The 18518-nt window shown below is 35.5% G+C and overlaps 1 protein-coding gene across 1 annotated transcript in view; it reads left to right on the forward strand.

The window, feature by feature from the left end:
- LOC139266176 (cyclic nucleotide-gated channel alpha-2-like) overlaps positions 1–18518 on the forward strand; it is a 223676-nt gene that overhangs the window by 141980 nt on the left and 63178 nt on the right. The window contains exon 3 of the mRNA XM_070884010.1: positions 16068–16172. Within this exon, the coding sequence (XP_070740111.1) occupies positions 16068–16172 (105 nt within the window). The remainder of the gene's footprint in view (positions 1–16067; positions 16173–18518) is intronic.

The raw sequence follows: 18518 nt of genomic DNA on the forward strand, positions 1-18518 counted from the left end.
GCACTGAGTGTGTATATATGGCAGTGAGATTACTCTGAGTGTGTGTATGTATCTCAGTGAGAATACACTGAGTGTGTGTATATATCAGTGAGATTACACTGAGTGTGTATATATATCAGTGAGATTGCACTGAGTATGTGTATATATATCAGTGAGAATACACTGAGTGTGTATATATATCAGTGAGATTGCACTGAATGTGTTCATATATCAGTGAGAATATACTGTGAGTGTCTATATTAAAGTGAGTTTAAACTGAGTGTGTATATATATCAGTGAGTATACACTGAGTGTGTATATAGATCAGTGAGCTTAGAATGAGTGTGTGTATATATATATCAGTGAGATTACACTGAGAGTGTGTATATATCAGTGAGATTACACTGTGTGTATATATCAGTGAGATTACACTGAGTGTGTATATATATCAGTGAGAATACACCGAGTGTGTATATATATCAGTGAGATTACACTGAGTGTGTGTATATATATCAATGAGATTACGCTGAGTGTGTATACATATCAGTGAGATTACACTGAGTGTATGTGAATATCAGTGAGAATACACTGAATGTGTGTATAAAAAAATAAGTGAGATTACACTGAGTGTGAAGATATATCAATGAGATGACACTGAATGTGTATATATCAGTGAGATTACACTGAGTGTGTGTATATAACAGTGAGAATATACTGAGTGTGTATATTTCTCAGTGAGATTACACTGAGTGTGTCAATATATAAGTGAGAATACACTGAGTGTGTATATATATCAGTAAGATTACACTGAATGTGTATATATATCAGTGAGATTACACTGAGTGTGTATTTATATCAGTGTGATTACACTGAGTCTGTGTACATATCAGTGAGATTACACTGAATGTGTTTATATATCAGTGAGAATATACTGTGTGTGTCTATATATAAGTGAGTTTAAACTGAGTGTGTATATATATCAGTGAGTATACACTGAGTGTGTATATAGATCAGTGAGATTACACTGAATGTGTGTGTGTGTATATATATCAGTGAGAATACACCAAGTGTGTATATATATCAGTGAGAATACACTGACTGTGTGTATATATCAGTGAGAATACACTGAGTGTGTGTATATATCAGTGAGATTACACTGACTGTGTCTATATGTCAGTGAGATTACGCTGAATTTGTGTGCATATATATCAGTGAGAATACACTAAGTGTGTATATATATCAGTGAGATTGCACTGTGTGTATATATATCAGTATTACACTGAGTGTGTGTATATATATCAATGAGATTACACTGAGTGTGTGTATATATCAGTGGGAATACACTGAGTGTGTGTATATATCAGTGAGATTACACTGACTGTGTCTATATATCAGTGAGATTACACTGAATGTGTGTGTGTATATATATCAGTGAGATTACACTGAGTGTGTATTTATATCAGTGAGATTACACTGAGTGTGTATTTATATCAGTGAGATTACACTGAGTGTGCGTATATATCAGTGAGATTACACTGAGTGTGTGTATATATCATTGAGATTACACTGAGTGTGTGTATATATCAGTAAGACTACACTGAGTGTGTGTATATATCAGTGAGATTACACTGAGTGTGTGTATATATCAGAGAGATTAAACTGTGTATATATCAGTGAGATTACACTGTGTGTATATATCAGTGAGATTACACTGAGTGTGTATCTATATCAGTGAGAATACACTGAGTGTGTATATATATCAGTGAGATTACACAGTGTGTGTATATATATCAATGAGATTACACTGAGTGTGTGTATATATATCAGTGAGATTACACTGAGCGTTAGTATATATATCAATGAGATTACACTGAGTGTGTATACATATCAGTGAGATTGCACTGAGTGCATGTGAATATCAGTGAGAATACACTGAATGTGTGTATATATATATCAGTGAGATTACACTGAACGTGTATATACGTCAATGAGATGACTCTGAATGTGTATTTATCAGTGAGAGTACACTGAGTGTGTGTATATATCAGTGGGAATACACTGAGTGTGTGTATATATCAGTGAGATTACACTGACTGTGTCTATATATCAGTGAGATTACACTGAATGTGTGTGTGTATATATATCAGTGAGAATACACTAAGTGTGTATATATATCAGTGAGATTACACTGAATGTGTTTATATATCAGTGAGAATATACTGTGTGTGTCTATATTAAAGTGAGTTTAAACTGAGTGTGTATATATATCAGTGAGTATACACTGAGTGTGTATATAGATCAGTGAGAATACACTGAGTGTGTGTATATATCAGTGAGAATACACTGAGTGTGTGTATATATCAGTGAGATTACACTGACTGTGTCTATATATCAGTGAGATTGCACTGAATGTCTTTGTGTGTATATATATCAGTGAGAATACATTAAGTGTGTATATATATCAGTGAGATTGCACTGAATGTGTGCATATATCGGTGAGATTAAACTGAGTGTGTGTATATATCAGTGAGAATACACTGAGCGTGAATATATCGGTGAGAATACACTGAGTGTGTCAATATATCAGTGAGAATACACTGAGCGTGAATATATCGGTGAGAATACACTGAGTGTGTCAATATATCAGTGAGATTACACTGAGTGTATATATATATATATCAGTGAGATTGCACTGAGTGTGTCTATATATCAGTGAGATTACACTGAATGTGTGTGTGTATATATATCAGTGAGATTACACTGAGTCTGTATATAGATCAGTAAGATTACACTGAGTGTGTGTATATATCAGTGAAAACACACTGAGTGTGTGAATATATCAGTGAGAATACACTGAGTGTATGTATATATCATTGAGATTCAACGGAGTGTGTGGATATATATCAGTGAGAATACACTGAGCGTGAATATATCGGTGAGAATACACTGAGTGTGTCAATATATCAGTGAGATGACACTGAGTGTGTGTATATATATCAGTGAGATTAAACTGAGTGCGTGTATATATATCAGTGAGATTACACTGTGTGTATATATATCAGTGAGATTACACTGACTGTGTGTATATATCAGTGAGATTGCACTGAGTATGTGTATATATATCAGTGAGAATGCACTGAGTGTGTATATATATCAGTGAGATTACATTGAATGTGTTTATATATCAGTGCGAATATACTGTGTGTGTCTATATTAAAGTGAGTTTAAACTGAGTGTATATATATATCAGTGAATAGACACTGAGTGTGTATATAGATCAGCGAGATTACAATGAGTGTGTGTATTTATATATATCAGTGAGATTACACTGAGTGTGTATATATATCAGTGAGATTACACTGAGTGTGTATATATATCAGTGAGATTACACTGACTGTGTCTATATGTCAGTGAGATTACGCTGAATTTGTGTGTATATATATCAGTGAGAATACACTAAGTGTGTATATATATATCAGTGAGATTGCACTGAGTGTGTATATATATCAGTGAGATTACACTGAGTGTGTGTATGTTGATCAGTGAGAATACACTGAGTGTGTGTATATATCAGTGAGAATACACTGAGTGTGTGTATATATCAGTGAGATTACACTGACTGTGTCTATATATCAGTGAGATTACACTGAATGTGTGTGTGTATATATATCAGTGAGAATACACTAAGTGTGTATATATATCAGTGAGATTGCACTAAATGTGTGCATATATCGGTGAGATTAAACTGAGTGTGTGTATATATCAGTGAGAATACACTGAGCGTGAATATATCGGTGAGAATACACTGAGTGTGTCAATATATCAGTGAGATTACACTGAGTATGTATATAGATCAGTAAGATTACACTGAGTGTGTGTATATATCAGTGAGAATACACTGAGTGTGTATATATATTAGTGAGAACACACTGAGTGTGTATAAATTTCTGTAAAATTTCACTGAGTGTGTGTATATATCAGTGAAAACACACTGAGTGTGTGTATATATATCAGTGAGATTACACTGTGTGTATATATATCAGTGAGATTACACTGTGTGTATATATAAGTTAGATTACACTGAGTGTGTATATATATCAGTGAGAATACACTGAGTGTGTATATATATCAGTGAGAATGCACTGAGTGTGTATATATATCAGTGAGATTACACTGATTGTGTTTATATATCAGTGAGAATATACTGTGTGTGTCTATATTAAAGTGAGTTTGAACTGAGTGTGTATATATATCAGTGAGTATACACTGAGTGTGTATATAGATCAGTAAGAATACACTGAGTGTGTGTATAGATCAGTGAGATTACACTGACTGTGTCTATATATCAGTGAGATTACACTGAATGTGTATGTGTATATATATCAGTGAGAATACACTAAGTGTGTATATATATCAGTGAGATTGTACTGAATGTGTGCATTTTTCAGTGGGATTAAACTGAGTGTGTGTATATATCAGTGAGAATACACTGAGCGTGAATATATCAGTGTGAATACACTGAGTGTGTATATATATTAGTGAGATTACACTGAGTGTGTGTATATATATCAATGATAATAACACTGTGCGTGTGCATATATCAGTGAGAATACACTGAACGTGAATATATCGGTGAGAATACACTGAGTGTGTCAATATATCAGTGACATTACACTGAGTGTGTATATATATATCAGTGAGATTACACTGAGTGTGTGTATATATCAGTAAGAATACACTGAGTGTGTGTATATATCAGTGAGATTGCACTGAGTGTGTCTATATATCAGTGAGATTACACTGAATGTGTGTGTGTATATATATCAGTGAGAATACACTAAGTGTGTATATATATCAGTGAGATTGCACTGAGTGTGTATATATATCAGTGAGATTACACTGAGTGTGTGTATATATATCAGTGAGATTACACTGAGTGTGTGTATAGATATCAATGAGATTACACTGAGTGTGTATATATATCAGTGAGATTACACTGAGTGTGTTTCTATATCAGTGAGAATACACCGATTTTGTATATATATCAGTGAGATTTCACTGAATGTGTGGGTACATCAGTGAGATTACACTGAGTGTGTAAATATATCAATGAGAATACACTGAGTGTGTATATATATCAGTGAGATTACAATGAGTGTGTGCATATATCAGTGAGAATACACTGAGTGTGTATACATAACAGTGAGATTACACTGAGTGTGTATATATCAGTGAGATTGCACTGAGTGTGCGTATATATCAGTGAGATTACACTGAGTGTGTGTATATATCATTGAGATTACACTGAATGTGTATATATCAGTGAGATTACACTGAATGTGTGTGTGTATAGATATCAATGAGATTACACTGAGTGTGTCTATATATCAGTAAGATTACACTGAGTGTGTATATATATCAGTGAGATTACTCTGAGTGTGTGTATATATATCAGTGAGAATACACTGAGTGTGTGTATATATCAGTGAGATTACACTGAGTGTGTATTTATATCAGTGAGATTACACTGAGTGTGTGTATATATCAGTGAGATTACACTGAATGTATTTATATATCAGTGAGAATATACAGTGTGTGTCTATATTAAAGTGAGTTTAAACTGAGTGTGTATATATATCAGTGAGTATACACTGAGTGTTTATATAGATCAGTGAGATTACACTGAGTGTGTGTATATATATATATCAGTGAGAATACACTGAGTGTGTGCATATATCAGTGAGAATACACTGAGCGTGAATATATCGGTGAGAATACACTGAGTGTGTCACTATATCAGTGAGATTACACTGAGTGTGTATATATATATCAGTGAGATTACACTGTGTGTATATATATCAGTGAGAATACACTGAGTGTGTGTATATATCAGTGAGATTACACTGAGTGTGTCTATATGTCAGTGAGATTACGCTGAATTTGTGTGTATATATATCAGTGAGAATACACTAAGTGTGTATATATATCAGTGAGATTGCACTGAGTGTGTATATATATCAGTGAGATTACACTGAGTGTGTGTAAAAAAATCAATGAGATTACACTGAGTGTGTATATATATCAGTGAGATTACACTGAGTGTGTGTATATAGATCAGTGAGAATACACTGAGTGTGTGTATATATCAGTGAGAATACACTGAGTGTGTGTATATATCAGTGAGATTACACTGACTGTGTCTATATATCAGTGAGATTACACTGAATGTGTGTGTGTATATATATCAGTGAGAATACACTAAGTGTGTATATATATCAGTGAGATTGCACTGAATGTGTGCATATATCGGTGAGATTAAACTGAGTGTGTGTATATATCAGTGAGAATACACTGAGCGTGAATATATCGGTGAGAATACACTGAGTGTGTATCTATATCAGTGAGAATACACTAAGTGTGTATATATATCGATGAGATTACACTGATTGTGTGTATATATCAGTGAGATTACACTGAGTGTGTATATATATATATCAGTGAGAATACAGAGTGTGTCCATATATCAGTGAGATGACATTGAGTGTGTGTATATATCAGTGAGAATACACTGAGTGTGTATATATATCAGTGAGATTACACTGAGTGAATATATATATCAGTGAGAATACACTGAGTGTGTGTATATATCAGTGAGAATACACTGAGTGTGTGTGTATATCAGTGCTATTACACTGAGTGTGTGTATATATCAGAGAATACACTGAGTGTGTGTGTATATCAGTGAGATTACACCGAGTGTGTGTATATATCAGAGATTACACTGAGTTTGTATTTTTCAGTGAGAATGCACTGAGTGTGTCTATATATCAGTGAGATTACACTGAGTATGTGTATATATCAGTGAGATTACATTGAGTGTGTTTCAATATCAGAGGGAATACACTGAGTGTGTATATATATCAGTGAGTTTACACTGAGTGTGTTTATATATCAGTGAGAATCCACTGAGTGTGTATATATATCAGTGAGAATACACGGAGTGTGTATATATGTCAGTGAGATTACCCTTAGTGTGTGAATATATCAATGAGATTACACTGCGTGTGTGTATATATCAGAGAATACACTGAGTGTGTGTATATATCAGTGAGAATACACTGAGTGTGTATATATCAGTGAGAATAGAGTGTGTGTATATATCAGAGAATGCACTGTGTGTGTGTATATCAGTGAGATTAAACTGAGTGTGTGTATATATCAGTGAGAATACACTGTATGTGTTTGTATATCAGTGAGAATACACTGAGTGAATATATATATATATCAGTGAGATTACAATGAGTGTGTGTATGTATCAGAGATTACACTGAGTGTGTATTTTTCAATGAGAATACACTGAGTGAATATATGTATCAGTGAGAATACACTGAGTGTGTGTATATATCAGTGAGATTACACTGAGTGTGTGTATATATCAGAGAATACACTGAGTGTGTGTGTATATCAGTGATATTACACTGAGTGTGTGTATATATCAGAGATTACACTGAGTTTGTATTTTTCAGTGAGAATGCACTGAGTGTGTATATATATCAGTGAGATTACACTGAATGTGTGTATATATCAGTGAGAATACAGAGTGTGTGTATATATCAGAGAATGCACTGAGTGTGTGTGTATATCAGTGAGATTAAACTGAGTGTGTGTATATATCAGTGAGAATACACTGAGTTTGTGTATGTATCAGAGATTACACTGAGTGTGTATTTTTCAGTGAGAATACACTGAGTGTGTATGTATATCAATGAGAATACACTGAGTGAATACATATATCAGTGAGAATACACTGAGTGTGTGTGTATATCAGTCAGATTACACTGAGTGTGTATATCTATCAGAGATTACACTGAGTGTGTGTTTTTCAGTGAGAATACACCGAGTGTGTATATATATATATCAGTGAGATTACGCTGAGTGTGTATATATATCAGTGAGAATGCACGGAGTGTGTATATATGTCAGTGAGATTACACTTAGTGTGTGTATATATCAGTGAGAATACACTGAGTGTGTATATATATCAGTGAGACTACACTAAGAGAATATATATTAGTGAGAATACACTATGTGTGTATATATATCGATGAGATTACACTGATTGTGTGTATATATCAGTGAGATTACACTGAGTGTGTATATATATCAGTGAGAATACAGAGTGTGTATATATATCATTGAGATTACATTGAGTGTGTGTATATATAAGTGAGAATACACTGAGTGTGTATATATATCAGTGAGAATACACTGAGTGTGTCTCTGTATCAGTGAGAATATGCTGAGTGAATTTATATATCAATGAGAATACACTGCGTGTGTGTATATATCAGTGAGAATACACTGAGTGTGTATATATATCAGTGAGATTACACTGAGCGAATATATATATCAGTGAGAATACACTGAGTGTGTGTATATATCAGTGAGAATACACTGAGTGTGTGTGTATATAAGTGCTATTACACTGAGTGTGTGTATATATCAGAATACACTGAGTGCGTGTGTATATCAGTGAGATTACACTGAGTGTGTGTATATATCAGAGAATACACTGAGTGCGTGTGTATATCAGTGAGATTACACTGAGTGTGTGTATATATCAGATATTACACTGAGTGTGTATTTTTCAGTGAGAATGCACTGAGTGTGTATATATATCAGTGAGATTACACTGAGTATGTGTATTTATCAGTGAGATTACATTGAGTGTGTTTCAATATCAGAGAGAATACACTGAGTGTGTGTATATATCAGTGAGAATACACTGAGTGTGTGTGTGCATATATATATATCAGTGAGAATACACTGAGTGTGTATATATATCAGTGAGATTGCACTGAATGAGTATATATATCAGTGAGATTACACTGAGTGTGTATATATATATCAGTAAGAATACAGAGTGTGTATATATATCAGTGAGATTACACTGAGTGTGTGTATATATCAGTGAGAATACACTGAGTGTGTATATATATCAGTGAGAATACACTGAGTGTGTTTCTGCATCAGTGAGAATATGCTGTGTGAATATATATATCAATGAGAATACACTGCGTGTGTGTATATATCAGTGAGAATACACTGAGTGAGTATATATATCAGTGAGAATACACTGAGTGTGTGTATATATCAGTGAGAATATACTGAGTGTGTGCGTATATCAGTGCTATTACACTGAGTGTGTGTATATATCAGAGATTACACTGAGTGTGTATTTTTCAGTGAGAATACACTGAGTGTGTGTATATATCAGTGAGAATACACTGAGTGTGTATATATATCAGTGAGAATACACTGAGTGTGTTTCTGCATCAGTGAGAATATGCTGTGTGAATATATATATCAATGAGAATACACTGCGTGTGTGTATATATCAGTGAGAATACACTGAGTGAGTATATATATCAGTGAGATTACACTGAGTGTGTATATATATCAGTGAGAATACACTAAGTGTGTATATATATCAGTGAGATTGCACTGAGTGTGTATATATATCAGTGAGATTACACTGAGTGTGTGTAAAAAAATCAATGAGATTACACTGAGTGTGTATATATATCAGTGAGATTACACTGAGTGTGTGTATATAGATCAGTGAGAATACACTGAGTGTGTGTATATATCAGTGAGAATACACTGAGTGTGTGTATATATCAGTGAGATTACACTGACTGTGTCTATATATCAGTGAGATTACACTGAATGTGTGTGTGTATATATATCAGTGAGAATACACTAAGTGTGTATATATATCAGTGAGATTGCACTGAATGTGTGCATATATCGGTGAGATTAAACTGAGTGTGTGTATATATCAGTGAGAATACACTGAGCGTGAATATATCGGTGAGAATACACTGAGTGTGTCAATATATCAGTGAGATTACACTGAGTGTATATATATATATCAGTGAGATTACACTGAGTGTGTGTATATATCAGTGAGAATACATTGATTGTGTGTATATATCAGTGAGATTGCACTGAGTGTGTCTATATATCAGTGAGATTACACTGAATGTGTGTGTGTATATATATCAGTGAGATTACACTGAGTATGTATATAGATCAGTAAGATTACACTGAGTGTGTGTATATATCAGTGAGAATACACTGAGTGTGTATATATATTAGTGAGAACACACTGAGTGTGTATAAATTTCTGTAAAATTTCACTGAGTGTGTGTATATATCAGTGAAAACACACTGAGTGTGTGTATATATATCAGTGAGATTACACTGTGTGTATATATATCAGTGAGATTACACTGTGTGTATATATAAGTTAGATTACACTGAGTGTGTATATATATCAGTGAAAATACACTGAGTGTGTATATATATCAGTGAGATTACACTGAGTGTGTATTTATGTCAGTGAGATTACACTGAGTGTGTGTATATATCAGTGAGAATACACTGAGTGTGTATATATCAGTGAGAATAGAGTGTCTGTATATATCAGAGAATGCACTGTGTGTGTGTATATATCAGTGAGATTAATCTGAGTGTGTGTATATATCAGTGAGAATACACTGTGTGTGTTTGTATATCAGTGAGAATACACTGAGCCAATATATATATATCAGTGAGATTACAATGAGTGTGTGTATGTATCAAAGATTACACTGAGTGTGTATTTTTCAGTGAGAATACACTGAGTGTGTATGTATATCAATGAGAATACACTGAGTGAATATATATATATCAGTGAGATAACACTGAGTGTGTGTATCTATCAGAGATTACACTGAGTGTGTATTTTTCAGTGAGAATACACCGAGTGTGTTTATATATCAGTGAGATTACGCTGAGTGTGTATATATATCAGTGAGAATACACTGAGTGTGTATATATATCAGTGAGAATGCACGGAGTGTGTATATATGTCAGTGAGATTACACTTAGTGTGTGTATATATCAGTGAGAATACACTGAGTGTGTATATATATCAGTGAGACTACACTAAGTGAATATATATTAGTGAGAATACACTGAGTGTGTATCTATATCAGTGAGAATACACTAAGTGTGTATATATATCGATGAGATTACACTGATTGTGTGTATATATCAGTGAGATTACACTGAGTGTGTATATATATATATCAGTGAGAATACAGAGTGTGTCCATATATCAGTGAGATGACATTGAGTGTGTGTATATATCAGTGAGAATACACTGAGTGTGTATATATATCAGTGAGATTACACTGAGTGAATATATATATCAGTGAGAATACACTGAGTGTGTGTATATATCAGTGAGAATACACTGAGTGTGTGTGTATATCAGTGCTATTACACTGAGTGTGTGTATATATCAGAGAATACACTGAGTGTGTGTGTATATCAGTGAGATTACACCGAGTGTGTGTATATATCAGAGATTACACTGAGTTTGTATTTTTCAGTGAGAATGCACTGAGTGTGTCTATATATCAGTGAGATTACACTGAGTATGTGTATATATCAGTGAGATTACATTGAGTGTGTTTCAATATCAGAGGGAATACACTGAGTGTGTATATATATCAGTGAGTTTACACTGAGTGTGTTTATATATCAGTGAGAATCCACTGAGTGTGTATATATATCATTGAGAATCCACTGAGTGTGTATATATATCATTGAGAATACACTGAGTGTGTATATATCAGTGAGAATAGAGTGTGTGTATATATCAGAGAATGCACTGTGTGTGTGTATATCAGTGAGATTAAACTGAGTGTGTGTATATATCAGTGAGAATACACTGTATGTGTTTGTATATCAGTGAGAATACACTGAGTGAATATATATATATATCAGTGAGATTACAATGAGTGTGTGTATGTATCAGAGATTACACTGAGTGTGTATTTTTCAATGAGAATACACTGAGTGAATATATGTATCAGTGAGAATACACTGAGTGTGTGTATATATCAGTGAGATTACACTGAGTGTGTGTATATATCAGAGAATACACTGAGTGTGTGTGTATATCAGTGAGATTACACTGAGTGTGTGTATATATCAGAGATTACACTGAGTTTGTATTTTTCAGTGAGAATGCACTGAGTGTGTATATATGTCAGTGAGATTACACTGAATGTGTGTATATATCAGTGAGAATACAGAGTGTGTGTATATATCAGAGAATGCACTGAGTGTGTGTGTATATCAGTGAGATTAAACTGAGTGTGTGTATATATCAGTGAGAATACACTGAGTTTGTGTATGTATCAGAGATTACACTGAGTGTGTATTTTTCAGTGAGAATACACTGAGTGTGTATGTATATCAATGAGAATACACTGAGTGAATACATATATCAGTGAGAATACACTGAGTGTGTGTGTATATCAGTCAGATTACACTGAGTGTGTGTATCTATCAGAGATTACACTGAGTGTGTGTTTTTCAGTGAGAATACACCGAGTGTGTATATATATATCAGTGAGATTACGCTGAGTGTGTATATATATCAGTGAGAATGCACGGAGTGTGTATATATGTCAGTGAGATTACACTTAGTGTGTGTATATATCAGTGAGAATACACTGAGTGTGTATATATATCAGTGAGACTACACTAAGAGAATATATATTAGTGAGAATACACTATGTGTGTATATATATCGATGAGATTACACTGATTGTGTGTATATATCAGTGAGATTACACTGAGTGTGTATATATATCAGTGAGAATACAGAGTGTGTATATATATCATTGAGATTACATTGAGTGTGTGTATATATCAGTGAGAATACACTGAGTGTGTATATATATCAGTGAGATTACACTGAGTGAATATATATATCAGTGAGAATATGCTGAGTGAATTTATATATCAATGAGAATACACTGCGTGTGTGTATATATCAGTGAGAATACACTGAGTGTGTATATATATCAGTGAGATTACACTGAGCGAATATATATATCAGTGAGAATACACTGAGTGTGTGTATATATCAGTGAGAATACACTGAGTGTGTGTGTATATAAGTGCTATTACACTGAGTGTGTGTATATATCAGAATACACTGAGTGCGTGTGTATATCAGTGAGATTACACTGAGTGTGTGTATATATCAGAGAATACACTGAGTGCGTGTGTATATCAGTGAGATTACACTGAGTGTGTGTATATATCAGATATTACACTGAGTGTGTATTTTTCAGTGAGAATGCACTGAGTGTGTATATATATCAGTGAGATTACACTGAGTATGTGTATTTATCAGTGAGATTACATTGAGTGTGTTTCAATATCAGAGAGAATACACTGAGTGTGTATATATATCAGTGAGAATACACTGAGTGTGTATATATATCAGTGAGATTACACTGAATGTGTCTATATATCAGTGAGAATACACTGAGTGTGTGTATATATCAGTGAGATTACACTGAATGTGTGTGTGCATATATATATATCAGTGAGATTACACTGAATGTGTCTATATATCAGTGAGATTGCACTGAATGAGTATATATATCAGTGAGAATACACTGAGTGTGTTTCTGCATCAGTGAGAATACACTGAGTGAGTATATATATCAGTGAGAATACACTGAGTGTGTGTATATATCAGTGAGAATATACTGAGTGTGTGCGTATATCAGTGCTATTACACTGAGTGTGTGTATATATCAGAGATTACACTGAGTGTGTATTTTTCAGTGAGAATACACTCAGTGTGTATATATATCAGTGAGATTACACTGAGTATGTGTATATATCAGTGAGATTACATTGAGTGTGTTTCAATATCAGAGAGAATACACTGAGTGTGTATATATATATCAGTGAGAATACACGGAGTGTGTATAAATGTCAGTGAGATTACCCTTAGTGTGTGAATATATCAATGAGGTTACACTGTGTGTGTATATATATCAGTGAGAATACACTGAGTGTGTGTGTATATCAGTGAGATTACACTGAGTGTGTGTATATATCAGAGAATACACTGAGTATGTGTATATATCCGTGAGATTACATTGAGTGTGTTTCAATATCAGAGGGAATACACTGAGTGTGTATATATATCAGTGAGTTTACACTGAGTGTGTTTATATATCAGTGAGAATCCACTGAGTGTGTATATATATCAGTGAGAATACACAGAGTGTGTATATATGTCAGTGAGATTACCCTTAGTGTGTGAATATATCAGTGAGATTACACTGCGTGTGTGTATATATCAGTGAGAATACACTGAGTGTGTATATATATCAGTGAGATTGCACTGAATGTGTATTTCTAATCAGTGAGAATACACTGAGTGTATGTATAGATCAGTAAGATTACACTGAGTGTGTGTGTATATCAGTGAGATTAAACTGAGTGTGTGTATATATCAGTGAGAATACACTGTGTGTTTGTATATCAGTGAGAATACACTGTGAATATATATATATCAGTGAGATTACACTGAGTTTGTGTATGTATCAGAGATTACACTGAGTGTGTATTTTTCAGTGAGAATACACTGAGTGTGTATGTATATCAATGAGAATACACTGAGTGAATACATATATCAGTGAGAATACACTGAGTGTGTGTATATATCAGTGAGAATACACTGAATGTGTGTATATATATCAGAGAATGCACTGAGTGTGTGTATATCAGTGAGATTACACTGAGCGTGTGTATCTATCAGAGATTACACTGAGTGTGTATTTTTCAGTGAGAATACACCGAGTATATATATATATCAGTGAGATTACGCTGAGTGTGTGTATATATATCAGTGAGAATACACTTAGTGTGTATATATATCAGTGAGAACACAGAGTGTGTATATATATTAGTGAGATTACATTGAGTGTGTGTATATATAAGTGAGAATACACTGAGTGTGTATATATATCAGTGAGAATACACTGAGTGTGTCTCTGTATCAGTGAGAATATGCTGAGTGAATTTATATATCAATGAGAATACACTGCGTGTGTGTATATATCAGTGAGAATACACTGAGTGTATATATATATCAGTGAGATTACACTGAGCGAATATATATATCAGTGAGAATACACTGAGTGTGTGTATATATCAGTGAGAATACAGAGTGTGTGCATATCAGTGCTATTACACTGAGTGTGTGTATATATCAGAGAATACACTGAGTGCGTGTGTATATCAGTGAGATTACACTGAGTGTGTGTATATATCAGATATTACACTGAGTGTGTATTTTTCAGTGAGAATGCACTGAGTGTGTATATATATCAGTGAGATTACACTGAGTTTGTGTATATATCAGTAAGATTACATTGAGTGTGTTTCAATATCAGAGAGAATACACTGAGTGTGTATATATATCAGTGAGTTTACACTGAGTGTGTGTATGTATCAGTGAGAATACACTGAGTGTGTATATATATCAGTGAGATTACACTGAATGTGTCTATATATCAGTGAGAATACACTGAGTGTATGTATATATCAGTCAGAATACACTGAGCGTGTGTATATATCAGTGAGAATACAGATTGTGTGTATATATCAGAGAATGCACTGAGTGTGTGTGTATATCAGTGAGATTAAACTGAGTGTGTGTATATATCAGTGAGAATACACTGTGTGTGTTTGTATATCAGTGAGAATACACTGAGTGAATATATATATATGTCAGTGAGATTACACTGAGTGTGTGTATGTATCGGAGATTACACTGTGTGTATTTTTCAGTGAGAATACACTGAGTGTGTATGTATATCAATGAGAATACACTGAGTGAATATATATATCAGTGAGAATACACTGAGTGTGTGTATATATCAGTGAGAATACACTGAGTGTGTGTATATATCAGAGGATGCACTGAGTGTGTGTGTATATCAGAGGATGCACTGAGTGTGTGTATCTATCAGAGATTACACTGAGTGTGTATTTTTCAGTGAGAATACACCGAGTGTGTATATATATCAGTGAGATTACGCTGAGTCTGTATATTTATCAGTGAGAATACACTGAGTGTGTATATATATCAGTGAGATTACACTGCGTGAATATGTATCAGTGAGGTTAAACTGAGTGTGTATTTTCCCATTTTGCAGGAAGCGTTCGGTGTTTGTGATGGATCCTGCGGAAGATGAGTATTACCACTGGCTCGGTGTCATGGTGCTGCCTGTTGTCTATAACTGGTGCTTCCTGGTGTGCAGGTAAGCCCTCTCCGAGCTGTTTGATAGTGCAGTTACTGTCCCTACTCACTGTGCACACAGTCATACTCCTTGTAGCTCGTGGATTCAATGTAGCACATTCTGCTGTTGGTGGCAAGGTTGTGAAGTGGCCGTTTGTACAGAAATAGGCAGCTGACCGGCACCAACATTGTTCACACAAAACTGGCATGTGACAGCAGCGGCACACTGGCCCAGGAATCCCGGCCCACCACCCCCGTCTTTCAGGCACTAATGGGCAACTAAGCCTTCAATGGGATAAATGGGTCATTTTCCGGTTGGCAAACAGTGACTAGTGGAGTGCCACAGGGATCGGTGCTGGGTCCTCAACTGTTTACAATCTATATTAATAACTTGGATGAAGGGACCAACTGTAATGTAGCCAACTTTACTGATGATACAAAGATGGGTGGGAAAGCAAGTTGTGAGCAGGACACAAAAAATCTGCAAAGGGATATAGACAGGCTAAGTGAGTGGGCAAAAATTTGGCAGATGGAGAATAATGTGGGAAAGTGTGAGGTTATCCATACAGAATAAATAGAAAAGCAAATTATTATTTAAATGGAGAAAAATTGCAAAGTGCTGCAGTACAGAGAGACCTGGGGGTCCTTGTGCATGAAACACAAAAAGTTAGTATGCAGGTACAGCAAGTAATCAGGAAAGCAAATGAAATGTTGGCCTTTATTGCAAGGGGGGTAGAGTATAAAAGCAGAGAAATCCTGCTACAACTGTACAGGGTATTGGTGAGGCCACACCTGGAGTACCGCGTTCAGTTTTGGTCTCCCTATTTCAGGAAGGATATACTTGCACTGGAGGCAGTTCAGAGAAGGTTCACTAGGTTGATTCTGGAGATGACGGAGTTGAGGATAGGTTGAGTAGGTTGGGCCTACACATTGGAATTCAGAAGAATGAGAGGTGATCTTATTGAAACATATAAGATAATGAGGGGGCTCGACATGGGGAAACTAAAACTAGGTGACATAGTCTCAGAATACGACGCTGCCCATTTAAAACTGAGATGAGGAGGAATTTCTTCTCTCAGAGGATTGTAAATCTGTGGAATTCTCTGCCCCTGAGAGCTGTGGAGGCTGGGTAATTGTTGCGTATGCAATAACTGTTAGACTGCGTACTGTTTAACTCCAAGAGATATGACCCTGGCTCTGCTTTATTCAGCCCCAAAGTGACTAATATACAACATGGCGTGCAGCCCAATGGCCTCCAACAGTGATGCCATCTAGCGGCTAGTGATCCCAAAAGCACATACATGACAATACCCCCCTCTGAGATATTAACAGAGTCTTTTATAAACTGAGACGGTTCGATGTTTTACGCTCCTGGATTGACCGTCTCAGTCCAACTCCAGCCTTGGGTGAATGTTCCGAGTCTGTTGTGACTGGTGGCTGGGTGGCTGACCTGGTGGGAGTGGCAATGGCCATGTCAGGGATTGAAAGTCCATTTTCATTGAACATGTCAGTGATTGAGAGTCCCGATTCACTGATGACCACTGAGTCCTCTGATGACTGAGGGTAGGTTGGTTGATCGTCGATTGTCTCTTCCTCCGACTGTTCCGGTTTGTCTGTGTGCCGCAGCTTTGTCTGATCCATATGTTTCCTGCATGTTTGCCCATTTTTGAGCTTGACAATAAATATTCTGTTGCCCCCTGTTAAGTCCTGACTCTAATGTACTGACTTACACGAGACACATGCTGAAGTCAAGGTCACCCAGGATCTGCACCTTTAATTCCAGCTCTCCAGTCCTGCACTTGCCTGAGACCTCTCTTTATATACCTCAGTGGGACAGGTATGGAGTGTCTCCTGCAAGTGCACCCCTGGTGGTAAGGTATGCTTATTGTTACAGGTCATATCCAGTTACAGTCATGTTTAGCATGGTAAGATACAGTAATGTGAGATACATGACATCACCCTCCCCCAAGGTCTTAGATTCAGTCTCTCAGGAGGTCTGTGCTCTGGTTCTTCAGTGTTATCAGTGAATCTACTTTTTACTTTGTCTACATGCCTCTGGCAGGTTTGGCCATTGTCCATTTGTACAACCAGTATCCTGTTTCCCTCTTTGTCTGTTACTGTTCCTGCAAGTCATTTGGGACCCCTGCCATAGTTTAGCACAAACACTTTGTCCCCTATCTCATTCCACCTCCACCTCGAATTTCAGTCATGGTACTCAGTTAGCTTTTGACGCTTAGCCTCAACAATTTCATGCATTTCTGGGAGGATTAACGAGAGCCTGGTCTTTAAGGTTCGTTTCATCAATAGTTGCGCAGGGGGAACCCCAGTCAACGAATGCGGACGAGATCTGTATGGCAGCAGCAGTCGC

The sequence above is a fragment of the Pristiophorus japonicus genome, chromosome 6, assembly GCF_044704955.1.
Source record: "Pristiophorus japonicus isolate sPriJap1 chromosome 6, sPriJap1.hap1, whole genome shotgun sequence".
NCBI classification, from domain to species: domain Eukaryota; kingdom Metazoa; phylum Chordata; class Chondrichthyes; family Pristiophoridae; genus Pristiophorus; species Pristiophorus japonicus.